Source organism: Pogona vitticeps, chromosome 1, assembly GCF_051106095.1.
Source record: "Pogona vitticeps strain Pit_001003342236 chromosome 1, PviZW2.1, whole genome shotgun sequence".
Taxonomy (NCBI): Eukaryota; Metazoa; Chordata; class Lepidosauria; order Squamata; family Agamidae; genus Pogona; species Pogona vitticeps.
The window spans coordinates 260,379,540-260,401,706 of record NC_135783.1 but is presented as its reverse complement, the minus strand read 5'-3'; the positions used below and the strand labels follow the sequence as shown (position 1 = coordinate 260,401,706).

General features: G+C 39.9%; 1 protein-coding gene across 1 annotated transcript; it reads left to right on the top strand.

The window, feature by feature from the left end:
- Positions 1–757: 757 nt before the first annotated feature.
- Positions 758–21,329, top strand: NCR3LG1 (natural killer cell cytotoxicity receptor 3 ligand 1). The gene is made up of 10 exons (XM_020802933.3): positions 758–958; positions 4,068–4,418; positions 5,486–5,812; positions 7,176–7,283; positions 8,923–9,318; positions 10,496–10,807; positions 13,908–14,225; positions 15,326–15,637; positions 17,839–18,138; positions 20,071–21,329. The coding sequence occupies exons 1-10, from the start codon at positions 874–876 to the stop codon at positions 20,121–20,123; spliced, it is 2,562 nt and encodes an 853-aa protein (XP_020658592.3). The 5' UTR covers positions 758–873; the 3' UTR covers positions 20,124–21,329.
- Positions 21,330–22,167: the final 838 nt, after the last annotated feature.

Below are 22,167 nucleotides of genomic sequence, written 5' to 3'. Positions count from 1 at the left end.
TGAATTTGCATCCTGTACATTTAGATGCCAATTCTAACAATGTGCTATTCTTCACCTGCAGTTCCAGGGATTTCACCTTTACCAACAACCAATGCCTTTCTTCCAGCTTGTCAAACGCAGATGCTTTAAGCGTTAATATCTTTTAAGAATATTTGGTGACTGTTCCCTTCTCAAGTCATTTTTGATCAGTTGTAAGAGAGGTTCCCATCCTTGGGTCACCCAGGGGTTCTTGGACTACGCCTCCCAAAAATCTTGGCCAGAACAGCTGGTGGAGAAAGCTTCTGAGAATTGCACTCCAAGAACACCTGCTTGACCCAAGGTTGGGAACCACTGATCTAGAGGGCAGGAGCACAGGGCAAAAGAACAGGGTGGGATGTGGACTAGCAGCCCCAGGAGGGCTTGCCAAAGAACGAACCCTAACAGTGGATCCCGCCAAGGGGAGGAAGAGAATGGAGTCAAGGAGTTTAGACCGGCAGGGTACGGGCAAGAAAACATAAAAGGTACACAAGCCGTTTGTGGGACTATAAAGCAGTCTCTGTGATTTTGGCCAATGATGAGAAGCCACTCATAATGACATGACTCCTCAGAAGCTGTCTTGTCCCTAGAATAAAACATACGCATTTTTAGTGAAATGTTTAAATTTAGTATCCCTTCCGCCCGGAGAGCAAGCCCCACCGAACTCGGCGGAACCTATTCCTAAATGCACCTGTTTACAACCCTTTTAGCCCGGTTTCTGAAGGTTCAACACGCTCAGTCGCAGTTTATTGATCTGCTAGTAGAGTCCTCCTCTCTCCAGGCAGAAGCGAAGTGAAAGTGAAACTGTTTACACTCGAGGGGGGCAAAAGGAGATCTCGAGGCCGGGCATCAACAGCCATGAATCGGGGGCGAGGCTTGGAGGGGGGCAACGGCTGCCTGTTGACCCTTCTGGTGGGTCTGGGACAACTCCTGCAGTCGGCAGGTAACAAAGGGGGGGGGGGGAGGCAGGCGCAAAAAGCGAGGGAAGCGGCTCTGTGGAAACCAGGGGGGTCTCGTGGTTCCCCTCCAGCTTGGCCCAGCTTCCCGTCTCCTCTCCGTCTTTTCGCTCAGGGAAGGGAAGGGACGTCTTAGAAAAGTGGTCCGGGGAGGTCGGGGGGAGCGAACGTCTTGCTGGGCAGGAAAGGAGCAGGACCCGCTCCACCGTCAGGGCCAGCGGCGGTCCGGGCGTGAGAGGGCAGGCAGCCGGAGGCTGAGGCGAGAGCGGCGCCAGACTTCAAAGAGAGGTGAACAGTTACTGCCTGCCCTTTTTTTGGATGGAGGCTTGGCTCTTAAGGACAATGAAGTCCTAACCCGCCTCAGGATCAGAATACGCCCCCCCATCCCACTCCTCAGCAAAAGTGGAGAGTCGCAGCTTACATTGTCAACAGGGTTACCTGTGTTAGTCTGTTTCAGAAAAACCAAGCCCCCCCCCGCCCCCGTATTAAGGTGCCTTAAACACCAATGAAATTTTCTCAGTGTGAACTTTAGTGGATGACAATGAAGTGGATTACAACCCGTGAAAACTCACACTGAATTAAATGTTAAGCCTTAAAGATAGTACAGTATTTGCTCATGGCAATTTGAAGACTAATAGGTTTAATTTAGTTTAAACTTTCATGGACTGCCACTCAAAAGTTGTTAGAATTTAGGATACCACAACCAACCTTGATCCCATGTATAAATATTTGCCATGTCATATCTTCTTCTCTTATGTCTGATGAAGTGGACTGGTCCAGCAAAACGCACATTAAAAATTATAAAAGTTAGTCTTTAAGGCGCCACCATGTTTTTGGTGGGTTTTTTTTACTTTGTTTCCACTTATAATGCTTGCACAGACTAACATGGCTACAACTGCTACAATAAAAGTCTTAGTTTTTCCTGTATAAAATTATATACAGTGTGTGAAAACAGCCTTCTGTATAAACCTGTGGTTAGGCTAAAGTCTCAATCTACAAACTTGCCCAGAAGTAAACTTTGTTCACCTGAACAAGAGTCATCAATTTCTTGAAGTGCTGTCAAGAAGTTGGGAAATTGCTATAATAGACAGGTGCAGCTAGAATTTATGACAGGTGCAGCTAGAGTTTATGAAAATGTTCCTGAGTAGAAGAATATTTAAGGCCCCATATCTTTGGAGCAGCCCCAGAAGAAGGGCATAGTGAACCACCTCTGAGTATTCTCTGCCTAGAAACCCTGAAAATGATTCAGAATTGACTTGATGCCTCATACTTATTATGATCCTCTAAAATAAATCACTGGTTCTTAACCTTGGGTTACTCAGGAGTTTTGGACTGCAACTCCCAGAAGCCTTCACCACCAACTGTGCTGGCTGGGGTTTCTGGGAGTTGCAGTTCAAAAACATCCGAGTAACAAAGGATAAGAACCACTGGGCTAGAGCATGCCTTAAGAGAATTCATGAAAGTCATAGGTGGTCTGACTACAACGGTTCGTGTCTTAGTAATATCTAGGCTTGACCAATGGAGGGTATTGTACTTGGAGATCTTCTGCTCCAGTAGTTAGGATGCTGTTTGGCATGGGTCACATCAGAGTGGATCATCTCAGGGGAGTCCAGATTTTAGATTTTGACCACTGGTTCTTAACCTTGGGTTACTCAGGAGTTTTGGACTGTAACTCCCAGAAGCCTTCACCACCAACTGTGCTGGCTGGGGTTTCTGGGAGTTGCAGTTCAAAAACATCCGAGTAACAAAGGTTAAGAACCACTGCTCTAAATGACAGGACAGATCAACTTCTGAGTTTAAAAAATGTGTAGCAAGAATGATTTCCTTTTCAGGAAGCTGAAGTTGGCATTTAAAAAATAACCATTGAATTTGCTACAAGGAAAAAAAAAGAAAAAAGGGGGGTTGCCAAATGAGATCATGGGGAAGATTTCTTTCAGATAGAAACTAGATCTTTAAAGGTACTTGTACAATGTTCTCCAATTTGACACAGAGCAAGTCCATACTATCTACAAACACTTTGCCAAATATGGTCCCAATTCAAAAATTTGTTCAAAAGTTATAACTTCTTCTTTGGATTGTTCCCTGCTACCAGCAATAGCTTACAGAGTGCTGTTTTGATTGTTTATGCAATATCAGAGGTGCACTCCTAACAGAATAATATTCATAGACTTCCCATCATCATAGGCATCCTTCAGCCTCAAGAGACTATGGTAATGTGCTCTGTATGGAGGACTTCAACACTGTATGTGAAGCTGGAGTGTCCTTTCCAGAGCATGAAGCTTGGGTAAAGTAATATGGAGGATAGGCTGTTACCCAGGCAGCACATCCCCCCTCTCCACGTTGCTGAAGTAGTCCAATGGAAAGGCAAGAGCCAATACAACTATGGGTTCTCTATAACTGACACACATTCATACGTTTTAGTCATTGAGAAGTTCTACAGGTGAGTCCTAATGGCATTTTCTATGAGTTGTTTCCTAAAAACTGCTAAAGAAGGTCTCAATAGATTGAAAAGAGCTGTTTTGTAAGCCACTGGTTACAAACTAGAAGTTTTCACCGCTAGTTGTGCTGACCAGGATTTCTGGGAGTTGTAGTCCAAGAACATCTGGGGACCCAAGGTTGGGAACCACTGTTGTTAACAATAAATATCACTTCACAGCATCTTGAGATACAGCTCTTTCATGTGTGGATTCTCTTTGGATTTTCTCCTTTTTGTTCCTTCTCTGCTAGAGACTAGATGCCATGATGGCTATAAGGACTCTGGATGCTCTGTAGGTTTTGTGTTTCTATTGAGAAAACAAACCACAGTACTAAAAATATGATATATCTAACTAGCCTAATACCTTTTAAGACAAGTCACACTTTAAAATCAGTAATTTGCAAGAAGCTAGACTGGGATTGACCCAACTCCGGGAGGCAGTGGAAGACAGGAAGGCCTGGTGTGCTCTGCTCCACGGGGTCACAAAGACTCAGACACAACTTAACGACTAAACAAGAACAGATTGAGAGGTGCAGAGTGAGAGGTGCAAAAAAAATAGCCTACAATAATATTCTCTTTGAAAGTATGTTTCCCAATAATGCTGATTTTTCTTCCTGAAGAAACCATGGAGGTAAAGATGTCAAGACAAAGAACAGCGCATTTCGGTGAAGATGTGGTGCTGCAGTGTGATATCATTGAGCATAGCCCGTCTGAACTGGATATTAAAAAAATGGCAGTGGTCTGGCATCAAGAGAGTTCCGGAGTGAATGGGAAAAAAGAATTATACTTGTTTCTTGGTGGAAAACATACTTCAAACAGAAATGGATCGAGACTGGATGAAAGTGAATTAGAAAAAGGCAATGCTGCTCTTTTCCTTCCACAGATACAGGCCAAAGATGAAGGAGCATACACATGTTCTGTGACTGTAACTCCAGATCATGCTGAAGGAACAACCATTTTAGAAGTACTTGGTAAGTGGTTGTGCCATACAAGCTTGTTGTTTCAAAATCCCAGAGTTACCAGATCCTAATTCAATGCAGATGTTTACTCTGAAATATCATTTTATGTAAGAAAACATATTAAGGGGGGGGGGTTTATTTCTAGCAGAGGAAGAATGGGAAGCGCATGCTTAATTCCACCCACGACCTGTCTGCTTCAGGCGGAGATAGTCAGCCTTGTCAGGATGATTTGGAGAACTGGAAGTTGAGGAAATTATTTCAACCTGACTTGTATAAAAGTATTTGGGGTGATACACAGTTTTGTATGCCCAAATGATTGAAGACTATTTTCTCTTAAGGCATGGCTACAGATAATCTTGGTGGACTTTGCAGCTCCTCCCCTTACTTTCCCTTCCCTCAGCCCATCTTTTTTCTTCTGAGTACATTTTTATATAATACATGGGAATGGGACTTGCAAAAAAACATTGGAATTTGGAGGGTTCCTGTTCAGGATTAGTTCAATCCTGACAGATTTTAATGCCGAGGAATGGCATGTATCAAAAGAGGATGTAATGAGTCTCAAACCTTTGAGTATCTTGTCTAAACTGCCATGGGTGGTGTTATGCTGACGTATGGGGCTGAGGTGTGATGTTTTGCGACAGCAGGAACATCTACCCCTGTAATCTTTCTGCTAGTCATCCTGAACTATTGTATATTTTTAAAAAAAGTGAACTAAAAGAAGTTTAGTAATGGATTGACTTAGCACTGCATTGATACATCAGTTTAGCACTAGATCACATCTGTACCAAAAGAAGAAAAGAAAAGTAGAGTCAGGATGGGGCCTGTGGGTTCATATCAAACCTCATTGGATTGAGAGGTAGTGTGGATACTGGCACTGAACAGTCCAGGATCTTCGTGTGATCCCCTGAACTGAATGCAGTCATAAAAGAGTCTGTGAATCAAGCTGCAGCCAAGCCAAATTACTCCAGTTTGACTTGCCAGTGTAGTTGCACCCTGACTGTCAATTCAGCCAGCCCTCAGCCATCTTTGCTACTTAGGATTGCATTCTTAACAGAATTTTGTGTTTACTCTCCATACAGCTGAACCTGTTGTCAGCCTGACTCCCAGCAAAGTGACAGTAGAAAGGGGGGCGGAGAAGACTCTCTCTTGTACAGTAGATAAATTCTACCCTAGTTCAATTGTCATTTACTGGCAAAAGATTTCCAAGCACACTCAGGATCAGAGTGTGTCTGCAAAAGACATTTGCAATGAATTGCCTGTGGAAAATGGAGACAGCACTTTCAGTGTCAGCAGTAAGCTGAGACTTCAGCCATCTTCACAAGATGATGGAAATAATTATAGTTGCATTGTGGAGCACAGATCATTTCCTGTAAAAGCAGTCTTCAGTGCCATTTTAACAGTGACAGGTAATCCTCTTTTTCCTAATTTTGTTATCATTATGCTGTGACCCATTATAGTTAGCTGTCAAGGATTCATATAATACATACATTACTCTCTTGGTACACTGGCCTTTGAGTTAGATGTTCTTTACTGCTGAATCGGGGAGATATTCTTAATTCATACGTACCTTTATCTCATAAGATTTACTCCAGAAGAGTAATCATAGAATAAGTATCTTGGTTTTTTGTTGTTGGAAATCATTGGACTGATCCCAGTATGAATCATGATAAAAGGCATTTCTATTCTAGTCAATCCAGAATTATTGCCACTAAAGGATTTGTTCCTGTAACAGAAGTGTTCATCTTATTAGAGCATGTGGTAAAATATGATGTGGGAGCTTAGGCCCAAGTCATATGAACATGGGTTCTGGAGAGCTGTATCTCCAATGTCAGTTGACCAGGTTTTAAGATCTTTTGTGTGGTCCTTCTCTTGCTCTTACCACTTTCATAGGCAGTTATGTTGGGAACACAAGAAGCCCTTCTTAGTGGTGGTTCCCAGGCTGTGGAACTTCCCACCAAGCAAAACTAGGCAACTCCCTCTTTTTGTTCTTCCACTGACAGCAGGGCATTTTTAGTCAGGGCGCCCAGGAAAAGAAGTGCTGGCTGGCTGCTGAGGAAAGGGAGATAAAGACTGTGTTCCTACTGTGTTCTTTCTAATTTCAGTTGTTGTTTTACCATTCAAACTTGTTGAAAAACAGCCCCGACAAGTGTTTTGTGTTTGGATGAGAAGTGGTTAACTGATGAAAAAAAAGGAGTCAGCTTCTGGGATTTTTGCCTGTGTGGTGTCACTTTGTGAATGGTAGCAAACAGAAGAGGGTGTCCTGTAGACCATCTTGACTGTTGCCATTGGTGTTATCAATATTCAGACTGCCCTTCATTATATAAAACTTGGCATCCTTTTTCCTGCCGGCATTGCGGGTATGATATTGTGCCACAATATCGTCCTATTTTCTGGCTTTTTGAATCATGGGTACAGAAGCACAATATCCCACATTCATAAACAGGAGTTTTTTTGAAGAATTGAATCAACTTTTTATGTGCAAATGCTTTTTAATCATGGCGTGAGCTGTCTTGGATCCCAGTACTGGGGGAAAAAAAGGTGAAATAGGAAATAAATAGATATAAATGCAATACATGTTATATAAGAAATGCTGCAAGTAGTGTTACAATATTCGGCAATTCTGTAATGTCAGTAGATAAAAAGTAAGGGTTTTAAAAAATCTAATTGATTTAAATTTAGAAAATGAATTTTTATTTTAATAATCAAAAAAATCTGATTTTTAAAATTTCAACCATCCTGAATGTTTTTAATGTTTGTTTTCCTTTACAGATCCTCCAGTTGATTGGAAAGTACAAGCACTCCCTATAGTCTTGGTATTTGTAGTTCTTGTGATTATTATACTATGTGGAATAGCGTACTATGCATATTTAAGTAAACGTAAGTAGATTAAAATATCTGTTTATTAAATGCATATACACACACACAAACTTCAAATGATTCTCAAGATTGCTGTTGATAATAAAATAGAGGAGAAAAAAGTATTGTGATAAAACATAAACGCAGGTGCATTAGAAACACATTTACACAAAATAAATAAACATTGGTGCAAGTCCTGTTGCTTAACATAATAAATTACACCAAGGTAGACCCACTGAATCAATGAGGATTTAGTGAGTCAAATCTTCTGTAAGTTCCACTGATTCAAATGGACCTACCCTGACAGAAAATTATTATAATAAGTCCCAATTGATTCATTGCGCCTAGTCTAGTTTCCTAGACAGGGTCCCATGATACTAATTTGTGTAAAATGTACATGTGCTCATTTTTACATATATAGGTTCATTAAAAAATTTAAAAAGTAATAGGATATGTATGTGATAAAAATAAGTTAAATAAATTTCTAAGCACATACAGAATGCTTTTTGTTCAGCAATTACAGACTTTTCCATCACTGTTCAGTACAGTCCTCTGCATGTCTACTCAAAAGTAAATTCTAGTAAGATCAATGAGTTTTACTTCTAGTTAAGCAGATGCAGCTTGCAATCTTATAATGGTGCACATGCGTCTGCTGCAGATTAAAGTGTGCATAAACACTGATGACGAGATATTTTCCCAATTGGAACGCATTAAACGGTTTTCAATGCATTCCAATGGGGATTGTTTTTTTTCACATGACGACGATTTTGCTGTACAGCGATTTTCCTGGAACGGATTATCATCGTCATGTGGGGCACCACTATTTTTTAAGCTGCCTTCTAAACGTTAACAAGGATGGGGCCAAGAATAGCTCCATTGGGAGCTGGATCCACAGAGTTGGTGTCACCGTGAAGAAGGCCTGACCTCTCATAAATGACTTCCAGGCCTCCCTCAGTAGCTACCCAGAGGAGCATAGCCAGGGAAGATATGATGGGCTGAGCAGATGACACTGGGAGAGGCGGTCTCACAAGTAGCCCAGGGATGGGCAAATATCAACTTGTGGGTTGCATGTGGTTTTAGAGGGCAAAGTGCATCTAAAGTAGATTTCCCACCCCCAAATGCTTTCCCAAAACTATTTGGTTCTAAAAATGCACACTCTCAAAAGCCTTGAGCGGGACACTGTTTGTGCAGTCATTCTCCTTGGTCTGTTTTAGCTCTTAAAAGCCCTTTTTAAAAACTGAAACTGGTTGGTGATCTTGAATGGTTTGTATTATGTGCCATCAAGGCAGAAATGATTTATAGTGACCCTAATAGAGCTTTCCTAATACATCCTTTTGCACATTGCATCCTTAGGTAGCAGCCACTATAGTATTCCAATCAGGGGTAAGCAAAGTATACCCTTCTGTGAGCCCTAACTAGCACAGCCACTGTAGTAGTCCAACAATATTGTTGTAGTCCAACAATATATGAAAGGTTACACTTTGCCCATCCCTGATTTAAATGGACTGAACTGACAGTTTAAAATCACAGAAAGAATGCATTGTAGCAAAATATGGGAATAATGTTTTGTTTGGGGAAGAACTGCTGCAAGAGTATTGATAGAAACACTGTTTGTAAGGTTTGCAAAGAGGTGAACTCAGTTTTACATTGTTCCATACAGGACAACCAACGATTGTGGCTATGGTTGGAAATACAGACTTGAAGCATTTGGAACAAGTGCGGTTGCAGTGCCTGTTTTCTGGCTTTCGACCAAAGCATTTGGATTTAGCTTTTTTCCTAATAATTCATCCTCAGAACAAAAAACAGAAAATATTCTCTTGGAATACAAGTGCATTAGGCAATGTTGAACAAGGCAATGAAAGTGTTCCTCTTCTACAGCAACAGGATATGTTCAGTTTTTATCCAGCTTTGTTAGCAAAACCAAGACGCACTTTTGATGCTTCCTGCCAAATCTACATACTTCCAGACATTAGGACAGTGGAGAATTTTGAACTTTTACTTGAAGTTAAACATGGAGCCCTACAGCATACTGAAACAAAAGCATTTCGAGTCACCGGTAAGTAAGGAAGATAATCTGAAATAATGATTAGCAACCCTCCTCCTAATCCTCTTGATAAATGGTGAGAAAACCGTTAGCTTGGGTAATTATGGTGATAAATGAGATGACAATGTGACTGTCTGATTTTACTATTATTTATAACAACTGAATTCAAATTCAAATTTAAAATGTCTAGAGACAGAGGAGTCCTATCTCAGCACTCTCCTTGTACAGGAAAAAGCATTTGTTTGGTTATCTTAGTTCAAGTCTTTAAAATACCTCTGGTTTATGAATGAGAAAGTGTGCTTCTGTACCCACAACTCAAAAAACCAGGCAATGGGCCAATATTACTGCAAAATATTGTGCCTATGGCGCCGCCTAGAGTAGTCCACCGCGACTAGATAGGCGGGATATAAATAAAATAAAATAAATAAAATAAAATAAAAAAGAGGATTCCAAGCTTTATATAGCACAGGGCAGCTTGAATGCTGACATTAATGTCAGTCAAAATGGTCACGTGGCCAGCACGACTAGACATGGAATGCCGTTACCTTCCCACCGTAGTGGCACCCTTATTTTTTGTTTTTGCTTGCAGAATCTTTTTTTTTTCCTGTGCTTCCACAAAATAATAACCAAAATCCTATTGGTGCTTTTCCTTAGGTTATAGCACAGTCACGGAGATTGGCGTGCCTAATTGTGGCCAATTGAGGTGGCATTGTGCGGCTAGGTATGGTGCCTCATTAAGTAGCCTTAATTACCTGCTATGATTCTATGGTCACACTACTATATGTGGAAATGTACAGCTTATTATTCTTCCTGACAAAATACTAGATGAATCCATGGTTTGTAATGTAATTTTTTTTTCCTTTTGGTGGAATAAAATCAAGTCAGAAAGCTGATGGTTGCTGTATTCAGATAGAATGAGAACCAACCATGGACCCAGGTCCATGGTTTTGTTTAGTCACTAGTGGTGCAAGAGGGAGCAGTTGAATGTGGGGATCCTTTCCTATGTTTCCCTGACATTCTCTCATCCCACCTCCATGACATTTTTTTTCATATTTTCCAACTTCTTTGTAGCAGCTCTTCCTGCATTTGAATCTGTTTCACTGGGTTTGCTCAATACCTTTCAGTACTTTGTTACATTTTTAGTGCTGTTTCTCTTCCAAGTGCAAATTTTTCTTGCTTTCCTTCCTAGCGCCACCATTGCTGGATCAAATACAGTGTGCCACGGACATGCCAAAATCGGATGAACCTCTAAGGCTTAGTTGCAGAATTCATTCTTATTTCCCACAGACAATTAATGTCCAATGGTATAAAAATGATCTGCCTCTCCAAACCAAACCTTTTGTAAGCAGCTCCGCAGAAGGTCCAGATGGTTTCTTCTCATGCAGCAGCAGTATAACATATTGCCCTGAAGCATCAGATATCGGAACAAGATTTTTCTGTAAAGCTAACCTCACAGACTCACAGCAGTGCAGAGAGTCAGTTTGGGAGCTGAAAACCCTGGGTAAGCTGCAAAGAGACTTAACAGATTTTATTTTAAATAATAAATGTGTGGTTTCTAATGTGTTCTTCTCTTGTGGTCCCACATACAAGATAGCTTATGTAAGCAGTTTTCTGTTTAGAAAATGTCTATTAAAATTGCTAAAGATTCACGGGCCTGGACAAATGCATCCCCTGAGCTGAGCACCAACACTGGGCCAGCTCAAAATAGCTCTGCAAACCACAGAGTTGGTGTGTCATTGTTGATAGTGGCCTGGCATGCATTTTTGGAGAGAGGAAGGATTGCTAGGTAGTATGCCAGAGGACTGCCCCTTTAAGGCTTTCTGATTGATAGTAAGAGATGTTGTCTGAGAGGAAGCTTCTGGTCTAGTGTAAGAGGCATCAATTTGGTCCCAGATCTTAGGAGAAGTAAGGTTTTCAGTGAGAGTTATCCTCAGTGATGTAGTATCTGACTTACCTTATAGGGTTCCTGTTTCAGATCAGAACACCGCTCTTAGTTGCCATTATAAAATACCTGAACATCAGAAACCCTTCCTGATCTATTTAAAAATGTCCAGAGATCTCTCAATATATTCTGATATTTTGCCTACCTCTGGTATCCTCTTCATGTATTCTTCTGAATGTTTTAAGAGATAAAACCTGGGGGGGGGGCTGCCCTTAACATTCCACAAATCCCTGATCTTCCTTTGAATGTGGATCTGCTGTATGCCTTCCCACTCCCCATGGCAAGGTCAGGCTCTGAGGAAGCAGCAAACCAAGGGATGTAGCCCAGCATGGATAGTCCTATCCCCTTTCCCATCTCCAGTTCTAGCCATCATTCATTTTGGGAGAAAGCCTGAAGAAGGATTTTACAGTCATGAATAAATAAGTGTGCAGATTGTGCCCCACGGAAATGAAGTGCCTTTTCTCCCAGGTTCTCCTGTCACAACTGCATACTATATAGTATGCACAACTCACCCTAGGTTTTGTGCTGACTCCTGTCTGTTGTATGGGCTGTTGAGGGCTAGTCTGAACTTGCCTGATTACTCTGTGGGCCCAGTAAAGCTTATTTCAGAATTCCTTATTTTCAGAATTAGAATGGTTTCTGTGTATACATCTTTGAGTTCAGTATCTGTTCAAGACAACATCATCTGTTGACAAATTGATGCTTTAATGTATTTCAACTTCTTCTATTTGTTTTAATGCACCAGCACTATTTGTTAATAGTATACTACTACTACTACTACATTTTTATATAGAACAATTTGTTTGTTTGCTTGTTATTTATTTGTTTTATAACCTACTTTTCTTCCACAACTTGTGGAAGATAAAGAACAGTACACAACAAATATGAATATGAACCAGTAGTGTAATACGGCTACAAAAAAGGCAAATACTCTTTTAGGATGCATTAACAGAAGTATAGTCTCCAAATCCCGTGAGGTGCTAGTCCCCCTCTATTCAGCATTGGTTAGTCTACAGTTCTAAAAAACACACTTTAAGAAGGATGACAACAAACTGGAGCAAGTTCAGAGGAGGACAACAAGGATGATCAGAGGACTGGAAATGAGCCCTATGGGGAATGTCTGAAAGAATTGGCCATATTTAGCCTTGAGAAAAGAAAGAGAGGAGATATGATAGCACTTTTCAAATGCTTGAAAGACTGTCATACAGAGGAGGGGCACAATCTGTTGTCACTCATCCCAGAGTGCAAACACATAATAATGAGCTCAAGCTACAGGAAGCCAGATTTGGACTGAATATCAGGAAAAAGTTCTTAACCTTCGGAGCAGTACAGTAGAACCAATTCCTTCAGGACGTGCTGAGCACTCTAACACTGGAACCATTCAAGAGAATATTGGACAACCATCTATCAGATCTGCTTTGACTTGGATTCTTGAATTGATCAGGGAGTTCGACTTGATTGCCTTATAGGCCCCTTCCAACTCAGTTATTTTATGATTCTGTGAAAATTAAATCAACACAAAGTGATAATGTTAAATCATAGTTCAATTAATTATGCTATTACAATGTCATTGAATTAGAAAGTAAATTAAGAAACATGATGAAAGTGATTTAAAAAACACAGTGGGTGATATCCTGTTGTAAGTTACAATTAGAGTGGGTCCATTGAATCAATGGAACTTATGGAGGAGCCAATTTGCCAACTGCCCACTGATTCAATGGTCTTGCTATACTTGCAACCCAATGCAAGTATAGGTTGGATTTCAGCCAATGTAAAATTAATATACTAGATTTCAGCCAATTTAAAATTAATTTAATAAATAACATGGCTCTAATGAGTCATAAGAACTCCAAATAAGGCACCATTAATGCTTCTCCTCCCTTTGGTCATGACTATGTGTGCAAGTACAGAAATGGTACTAATCACAAGAGATAGCATCCTTGCTTTGGCGAGACAGTGAAAAGAGTATACTTGGTGAACCTTTGGAAGCTGGAGGTGGAGTCATGGTTTCCGTTGGTTAATAGCCTTTTATAACTCACGACTGGACGTTAAATGTGCAAAATAAGTATAGTTCAGTTGGTATAATCTATTTAAGTCAGAGTGCACTACAACTGGCCTTTCTTAAATATTAAGGTAGCCAAACACTTAATTATCAGCATTTTAGGAAATATTTAGCAATAATGGGAGACAAAAAAAAGTCTAGTTTTAAACCAGAGCAGTCTATTGTGGTTTCTGTGACATAAAACCACTTCCAAATTATCATGACCATAATAGGGTTTTTGAGGTATGTGAAATACTCAAGAAATTGATTAATATTGCCAACAATGAGTTTCCTTCTTGTGGGGGGGGGCATTTGAACACTGGTTCAAATTGAGCCCTAGTCCAACTTTCTGTTTACTATGCCTTGCTGGCTCTTCCCTAGAATAGTCTATAGTTCTGTTTTATTATTCATTCATTTTTTTTAATCCTCTTTTTTCACAACAGTCACACTCTATATCCATTTTGGCACTTCATTGCAATCTGAATTGTGATTTTTGGCAGTGCATTGCTGAACAGATTTATCCGTTCATATGTTAACAGAAGGAAATTGTGCTTTCCTTTTCATCTTCCAGTTGGAATCCTAACATTTTTACTTATGATCCATGTGGTTTATTTACAGTATTTGTTCCACAAGTCTCCCAAATTCAGTGTGAGCCCACTATGCCAGAGTGTGGAAAGCCCGTCACATTGTCTTGTACAGTGGAAAAATTTTTCCCAGATGAATGTGACATTTGTTGGAAAAGAGACTTTGAAGAGCTCTCTTGTGCGATCAATAGGACAGAGGAACAGTGGCATGATGATGCAGAGTCAAATCTGTACTGCAAGAAAAGCCAAATATTCTTTACGCCTAGTGCAGAAGACCATGCGGTAAACTTCACTGCTGAAATCACCCATTGCAACACAAGGAAAAGAAAATCATACCCACTGATGTTAAAAGGTGAGTATTGGCATAACTCTTATATAGCTGCTTCAGCTCTTTATTTTAAACCTACCTTCTTGTCCTCTCCAACTCACCCTCTTTGCCAACAGTTTTAAACCCACCAGAGGACAGTCACTGCATTCATCTTCAGAAGTGTGCATGGATACAGAAATAAAATCTACAGGTAGTTAGTCTTAAAGGTATTACAGAACTTCTGATTGCTCTACAACAAACTAACACTGCTAGTAGGTAAATTACCTATTTCAAAGGGTTTACACAAGTGAGTTATTTCTGTTTTCTGTCTTTCATGTGGTCATTTACAATGTACATCTCTCTCTTTCTCTCTCTCTTTCTCCATCTATCCATCTATCTACATATCATATTTATATATCATTTGTTTGCTCACTAAGACCACAAAGGGATGTATGATAAAGCTGCAAAACAGAAACAGAGCTGGAATAAAACATCATTTGAAAACAAACTAGGAAGTATTTTGCTAGAAAAATAATTATTTCCCTCATACATTCAAACCACAAGATCTCTCCATATAGTTGTCTTTTTGGTTTCTGATTTGTATAGAATCCAGTTAAATTGGTGAAGTTTAGTCCATACTTACCTCAGATATCTTTGTTTATCTCTAGGTGGTGCTCTTGTGCTCTTGTGGAAGCTTGAGCTGGTTTAATATTTTAACAAAGTTCTCAGCTAATGTCTTTCTTCCATGTAGAGTGTGTTGAGGGATGACTTATGTAACAGTAGAAAGTTATGTAAGGTATCTGTGTGATTTACCTATCTGGAACCTTGATATTCAGTTTTCTAAACTGTACATGGAACATATTGCTAGAAAAAGCGTCTTGCTATGGAGGCTGTTCCTCAATATATAGAAGGACATAGTAAGAGAGGTTAGGAAGCACACATTATACAGTACATACCTCTGGTAATTTAGGCTCTGGTTTAAAGGCGATTCAATACTTTGTTTTTGCTTTAACAGAGTAATATGGCAATCCATTTGAAATCTGTTACATTTGCTTTCATACATTAAATGCCAGATGCACTGAGATGTTTTGAATTTAACTGTTTTCCAATCTTCTGTTGCTGATGCTCTTTTTACACTTCTGTAGGTTTTCCCAAGGTTACAGACATTTTTCTTGAACCCATTGATGCTGAATATGGAAATAAGTTGTCTGTGAGATGTGATGTCGCAGACTTCTGTCCTGGAGACATTAATATTGATTGGTTTCATGACAATCATTTAGTAAAGAATGATATAACCACAGAGGACCCAATGGAAGACTCAAATGGCTGTTACAAGTTATCTTCCACATTTCAGCTGACACCTACAGCATTTGATTTCAACAAGGCCATTAGCTGCAGAGTGAGCCATGAGAAGCTAAGAAAGCCCATTGTGAAAGAAGTGTACCTAAAACTCCCAGGTATTTACTGACAACCTGTTGGGTTCATATGTCTTCTAAGTATTTAGGTGTTTGCCTGAACATGCAAATAAAGCTTTTTTGTGTGAGGACATAGGGAACCATGTATACTTTGCCCCCAACTCCAGATGTCAGACAGATTTTTGTGAGTGCAGAGATTGAAGACGTGGTTGTAGGTGTTCAGCTGCACACACTAAGAGAGCTCCGATGATCTGACGCCTTGCCTTACCAGATGAAGGTACTTATGGTCTGGTGTTCAGGTCTTCAGGTGGTGGAGTTGATATGCATAACAGTGTCCTCACTATACATACTGAATGGCCCTAAGCCCATATTTTAGGCAAATGTCTGAATGTGGCTGTGGTGTGTTCTGACTGAAGAATATAGTCAAATGAAAATCTGTTCCCCTTTGAAACATGGTTTTTAAAATTTATATATTTCAGTCCAAAACCACGCTGTGAAAACACCAAAACGTTTTTTAAAAAGTAGAAAACTGCACCTTACCTTCAGGCAGCCCAAAGCCTCCCTGCAAAAACACACACATGCACACTCAGAAGCAAAAGCGAGGCAGTCCCAAGCCTCCTCCAACACACACTCTCTAACTGCTGGCGTGAAAGAGCTACAAAGAAGCAGCCTCATTGCCACCTACAGTTAGAAATTTGAATTTCCTGCCTTTCCCCCCTGCCTTTTTCTGTTCATAAGTGAAAGCTCTGGTTGCAAGTAGAAGCAAAATTTTGCCGCTGGAGCTGGTCGTAACTCGAAATGGTTGTAAGTAGGGATGTTCGTAAGTCAAGGCACCACTGTATATCTTATTTTTATGACTATGTATGCTTATTACTCTTCTAGGCATAGAAAAGAATGGCCAGAATCCTGTGAAAAAAACTTATTTGCAACAATGTTTTCGGAAGGTCTGGCAGAGTTTTTGTCACCCATACGATGCAAATTCAGTTGTGCCCCTTGTGTTTTGCTAAACGGTACAAACTGCCTGCACAATTGCTATTTCATATGTAGGGTTCCCCCCCAACAGGATTCTGGGCTGTTTCTGTCACAAATCATCCTCCTTTTTTTTGGAGACAGGTATATTTCTAACTCTCAGATATATATGAAGTACAACTCAGCTGTGTCAAAACTTTTATGGCAGATTTGTATTCAGTGGTAATCCAAAACACCCACCCTATTCAAAATCAGCTGAAATCCATTAAAATATAAAAAGCAGACCACACTTTGACAGTATTAATAGTAATAGTGGAGTTTTTGAAAATCCAGGATTTTAGTTTGGATTTCTACTCACTGAAGATTAATAGCTCTCTGTTTCTCTCTTCTGATGAGAGGTTAGATGGAAGCAATCATGTTTAAGTTGAACATGGTTGGATGGTATACTTGCCTCTTTCCTAGTTGTAGATGAACTACTAGCATCCCCTTTTCAATCTGCTTTTCGGGTGTGGGTTTATTATAAGCTGTAAAATGCCACATATTTGTTCCAACTGCACTAATACAAGCTGAGAAGAATAGGGAGCAGCATTGTGGAATTTGCCAGATGTGTCATAGACCTCACAAATGGCTTATCTGATGGGGATGCCATGAGCTTCATTGGCAACAGTTACTTATGTAGAATTCGCAGCTCTTGAGTCCCATCTATATGTGTTTCTGAAGAATGGTAAGAACAACCTCTTCTACTTCTGCTGAATACAGTGGTTTCACACAGTAGTTCTTGTACACTGAATTCCATGCACAAAAGTGTCAATTCTTTTTTTAAAATCTTATTAAAATTCTTGAGTTCTTTCAGTAATGGTTCAGGAGTAGAGATGGGAGTATTTGTATTCATATACAAATGCAAATATCCTCCCACAGGTGCAGATAATGAGGGTCCGGCCCCATTTAGCCAGACCGACCACTCCCCATTCCGCCACTGCTGCTGCGAGCTCCGTGCTCCCTTCCTATCACTCCAGATGTCATGATGGATTAGCCACTATTCGACTTGGCAGAGAGATTCGTCATCCCACCTTCTGCCAGAAGTGGCTAATCCGCCATGAGCTCCGCAGCGATAGGAAGGGAGTGCAGAGCGTGCGGCAGCAGCGGAAGGGAGAGTGGTCGGTCTGGCCCCTGTGGGGGGATATTGGCATTTATATACGAATACCCCATCTCTATTCTGGAGTCATTTAATTATGCTGTTAGTTAATCTAAACATTTTTTTTCTTTCCATTTAGCAAAGAGTCCCATTGTGTCTGAAATAAAGTTAAAACAAAACAACAAGAGTATCTCTCTTGAGATATCCATATCACATTTTGCACCTCAAGATATACGGGTGATTTGGTACAAAGATTGGGAAAAAATATCAGAAGAACACAATCCCAAAGACATTCGGATTATCGAAAATCTATGTTACTTTGTAAGCAAAATAGAGTTGAATCAAACAGAGGAAGTCTTTAAGAAGACCATCAGATGTGAGATATCTCATCCATCAACACAGTCATTTAAAGAAAAAAGCATTGTATTAGGAAACAGAGGTAAGGATGATGATGATTTGCAATTTTGGTGGGTTTCCCAAGTGACCTACTGACTGAAATCCTGTTGCTTAGCATTGTAAACCACAGTAGACTAGGGCCATTAAATTAGTGGGGAATTTGGCAAATCATCTTCTCCATAAATTCCATTGATTCAAATGGACCTAGTCTATGTTAAAATGGGCTGCAGCTACTGTAGAGTAAGTCCATTTGAATCAATAGAACTTTTAGAGGAGTTGACTCATCAAATCCCAAGATTCAGTGAGTCTACTCTAGTGCAACAGCATTTCAGCCAGGATATTTTCAGGCCAACACCATTCTTCCGTGTGGTCACTGTTTCAATTAAACATATTTTCAGTGACCCACTTTAGCAGGAAAAAGTGCCCAAGTAGATAGTATCTATAGAGGATCTTATTCTCCTATTTCATATAGTGTGCGATTATTTAGTCTGTTATCTCTGATTATTGTGAAATATAAGAGTATCCACGGCACTCTTAAAACACACATTTTTGTGTAATTTAATACAGTTTTTTTGAGAGGAGTAGACCTTGAATTAAGCATGAATATCATTGCTTGCTTCCCTGAATCTCTTTGCTTCCTGCCCGTGCAGCCACCTGAAATGCTACATTTGCAGACAGAGAAGAATTGAACATTAAAAGCATTTTCATATAGATTCAGTGGAGAAGCACCAATGTTCTTTGCACTTTTTTTAAACTCGATGTTCAAAGGGTTAGAGGGATATCTATTATTAAAACAGGTTTTTTTATACTTTTAAAAAGGTTTTGATGGTAGTCTTGAGCAAAACCCTAGATCACCTGTGATCCACAACCATACAGGGCTGTTAGAAAGTGAATATTATACATGAAACATTCGGTAAATGCAAATGTGTAGCACGCTGGTCAAATTCAGTTGTAGTGATATTTATCTAACAAATCCTGGTTTGTTAGATCCTGATTTCATGTAGTAATTTGTAGACTGTGATCAAAGCAGAAGATTGTTTTACAAGCCATCCATTATGATTACATTAGCATTTTTTTTGCTGCCTGAAGGTAAGTGCTATAAAATGCTTGAGAGGTTTTTGTGTGTGTTTGTTTTTACTTTTACAGTAAGACATTCCAAAACCTAACCAAGCCAAGTCATATAGACACTAATGGGACATGCAACAGAGATGACAGAATGGGGACAGTGGGGCTCACAGGTCACATGTGGCAGTTAAGACATTTTTTTACATGGAGCCCCTGGTAATGTTGGTTTTGAGATAGATGTGTTTCCTGTTCCTGGAGGCCTTTGGGATACTAATTTTACATCAGCCATATTGGGAACTCTCCTTCTAGATCCCCTGAGATCTCAAAATGGAAACTAAGCACTTCTCGGGTTTCCCTATATAACATTTCCTTACATTTCTGCCCTGGTGTGACTCCTAAAGACACTGGAAGTAAAAATTCAGCTCCCAGGCCAATCAAAGTTGCCTGCCCCTGAAATATGATCACATAGGCTATTGCAGTGTCAGATGTGGTTTTCAAAATATCTCCAAGAAATAAGAGATTTTCAACTAACATTCCCCTTTTCATCTCCTCATCACCTCATAATTTTCTCCTGTTAGAGCCTTCACAGCTCTTCCTATATACAGGTTTTTCATTCCCCTCTAATACATTTCTGTGTATAGATTTGTTGATAACTGACTCCATGCAAACATGCAGTAATTTCTATTGTCTTTTCTTTTAAGTACCATTTCTGTGTGCTTCCCAATGTCATATCACTTTCTCTTAATTCCCTTGATCTTGGTTTCCCCTCCCCTCTTATTCCTGACACTAATCTGAAATTTTGGGGTGGCGGTGAGTGTGAGGAGAAAATGTCCCACTGTTAAATTGAGATGTTCTAATGAGAAAGATTTATTTTCATAAGAGATTCGTAATCCTGTGTCTCTTTGTCCAGATCCAGGACCAACCAGTGGAAAAAAAATAACTGATCCAACTGGTCTCGTGTGAAATGAGGTATGAAGTTTATGTGGATGATGAGAGCTTGGAAGAAACCTATGTTTTGCAACTCAGTTAAAGCAACACTATGAATATATTAAAAGAACTATGGACAGAATCCACCGCAAGATGTTTTCATATATCCCCTGTTGACTTCAAATCTAGAGTTTAAGGGAGTTGAAAGAACTGGTCCAACTTCCTAAGTACAGATCCCCAGTGAAGATGCCACTACAGCATTTTTGCACGTGGTTGCCGAAGTTCTACCTAAACCAAGGTTCCCGCTAAGCTGGGTGTGCACGCGAGTCCACTTCCCTCCACACAACTGTCTTCTTTTCCATGCAGCAATCACATTAGGTTCCAGTCGCAACAGACCCCACTGCATAGGGGGATGGAGTCATGCACGTGTGCACGCTGGGGCAAAGCCACACATGCAAGAGGGGCTGAAAATTAGAGGCTATATGTTGTTGTTGTTGACAGTCCTTTGTCTCACCACTATTTTGGACTATAGCTTCCATAGTAGCTTACTATGCTGGTCCACCACCTCTTCAGGCAATCTCCCATTACTCATGTTTCCCATCAGTCTTCTCTGTTTTTCTGTAACCAGCTCTTCCAGTCACTTCTTAGACAGTTTGGTTTCTAGAATAATCATTATCCTGGGAACGATCTAGTTTATCAATTTCCTTTTTTAAATGTGGCATCTAAAATAGGGTGCAGTACTCTGGCTCTTCCAGTCACTTCTTAGACAGTTTGGTTTCTAGAATAATCATTATCCTGGGAACGATCTAGTTTATCAATTTCCTTTTTTAAATGTGGCATCTAAAATAGGGTGCAGTACTCTGGCTGCAGTGTCAGCAGTGCAGAATATTAGTATTGATTCTTATGATCTAGACCAAGTGGTTCTTAACCTTTTCTTAACCACAGACCCCCTTTAAATATCATAAAACCCTAAAGCACATCAAATGTTTATTTAAAGTTTCTCATGAATGATCTCATTGAGAGATATTCCTTGCTATAAAGGCAACACTTTTCACAATGACTGGAAGAAGCTTCATTTTGCTTTGAAGAAGATGCACCCTCATCAACAAAATCAGTTCTTTTACAGTTCAGATTCAGTAAGTAATCCAGTCTGAGGCTCAGCCAAAATGTATTGTTATGAAATTTGATATACCAGATGGGCGGGATATAAATCAAATCAAATAAATAAATAAATAAATAAATTTACTGTGCTAATACGAAAAATCACTTTACAGGACAATAACCTAAGAATTTTATTAGCAGAAATCAAAGAAGAAACACAGTCACTGAAGTCCATCTGAACACTCACATTGACAATGAATCTGACTCTTTCCACAGCTTCTGATTGTCTATGCAGTGGCAAGAAATGTCACTTGCTGTTTCTCAGCCACTCAGCATCATTCACTTCCATGTTCTCACTGCGTGCAGAAATATCAAACAGTTATTGCTATCATTTTCATAACCGATTTTTACTTTTGTTTGTTTTTAATGAAGGTGGTAGGTTAGAAAAGCCAAGTTTACACAAACAAGCAAGGGAAACTAAGATTTTGTTCTGTTTCCTTTTCTTTCTTTCTTTCTTTCTTTCTTTCTTTCTTTCTTTCTTTCTTTCTTTCTTTCTTTCCTTCTTTCCTTCTTTCCTTCCTTCCTTCTTTCTTTCTTTCTTTCTTTCTTTCTTTCTTTCTTTCTTTCTTTCTTTCTTTCTTTCTTTCTTTCTTTCCTTCCTTCCTTCTTTCTTTCCTTCTTTCTTTCCTTCCTTCCTTCCTTCCTTCCTTCTGACTTCAAAAGATCATAACGTTTCTTCAAGCTTTTGCAACCCTCTGTAAGGACATTACAAGGGTCTCCAAACTTTTCAGTATGAGGGCAACATCAGATATTTTACACATTTTCAAGGGCTGAAGGAGGGAAGAGGACCCAAGCAATCCCCCACCCCCTCTATCTTTGCAAAGACAACAGGGGTGGGAAATCACTTGGGTCCCCCTTCCCTCCTCTTCCTATGCCAAGGCTGGATAAAAAAGCAAGGCGGGCCAGATGTGGCCCACGG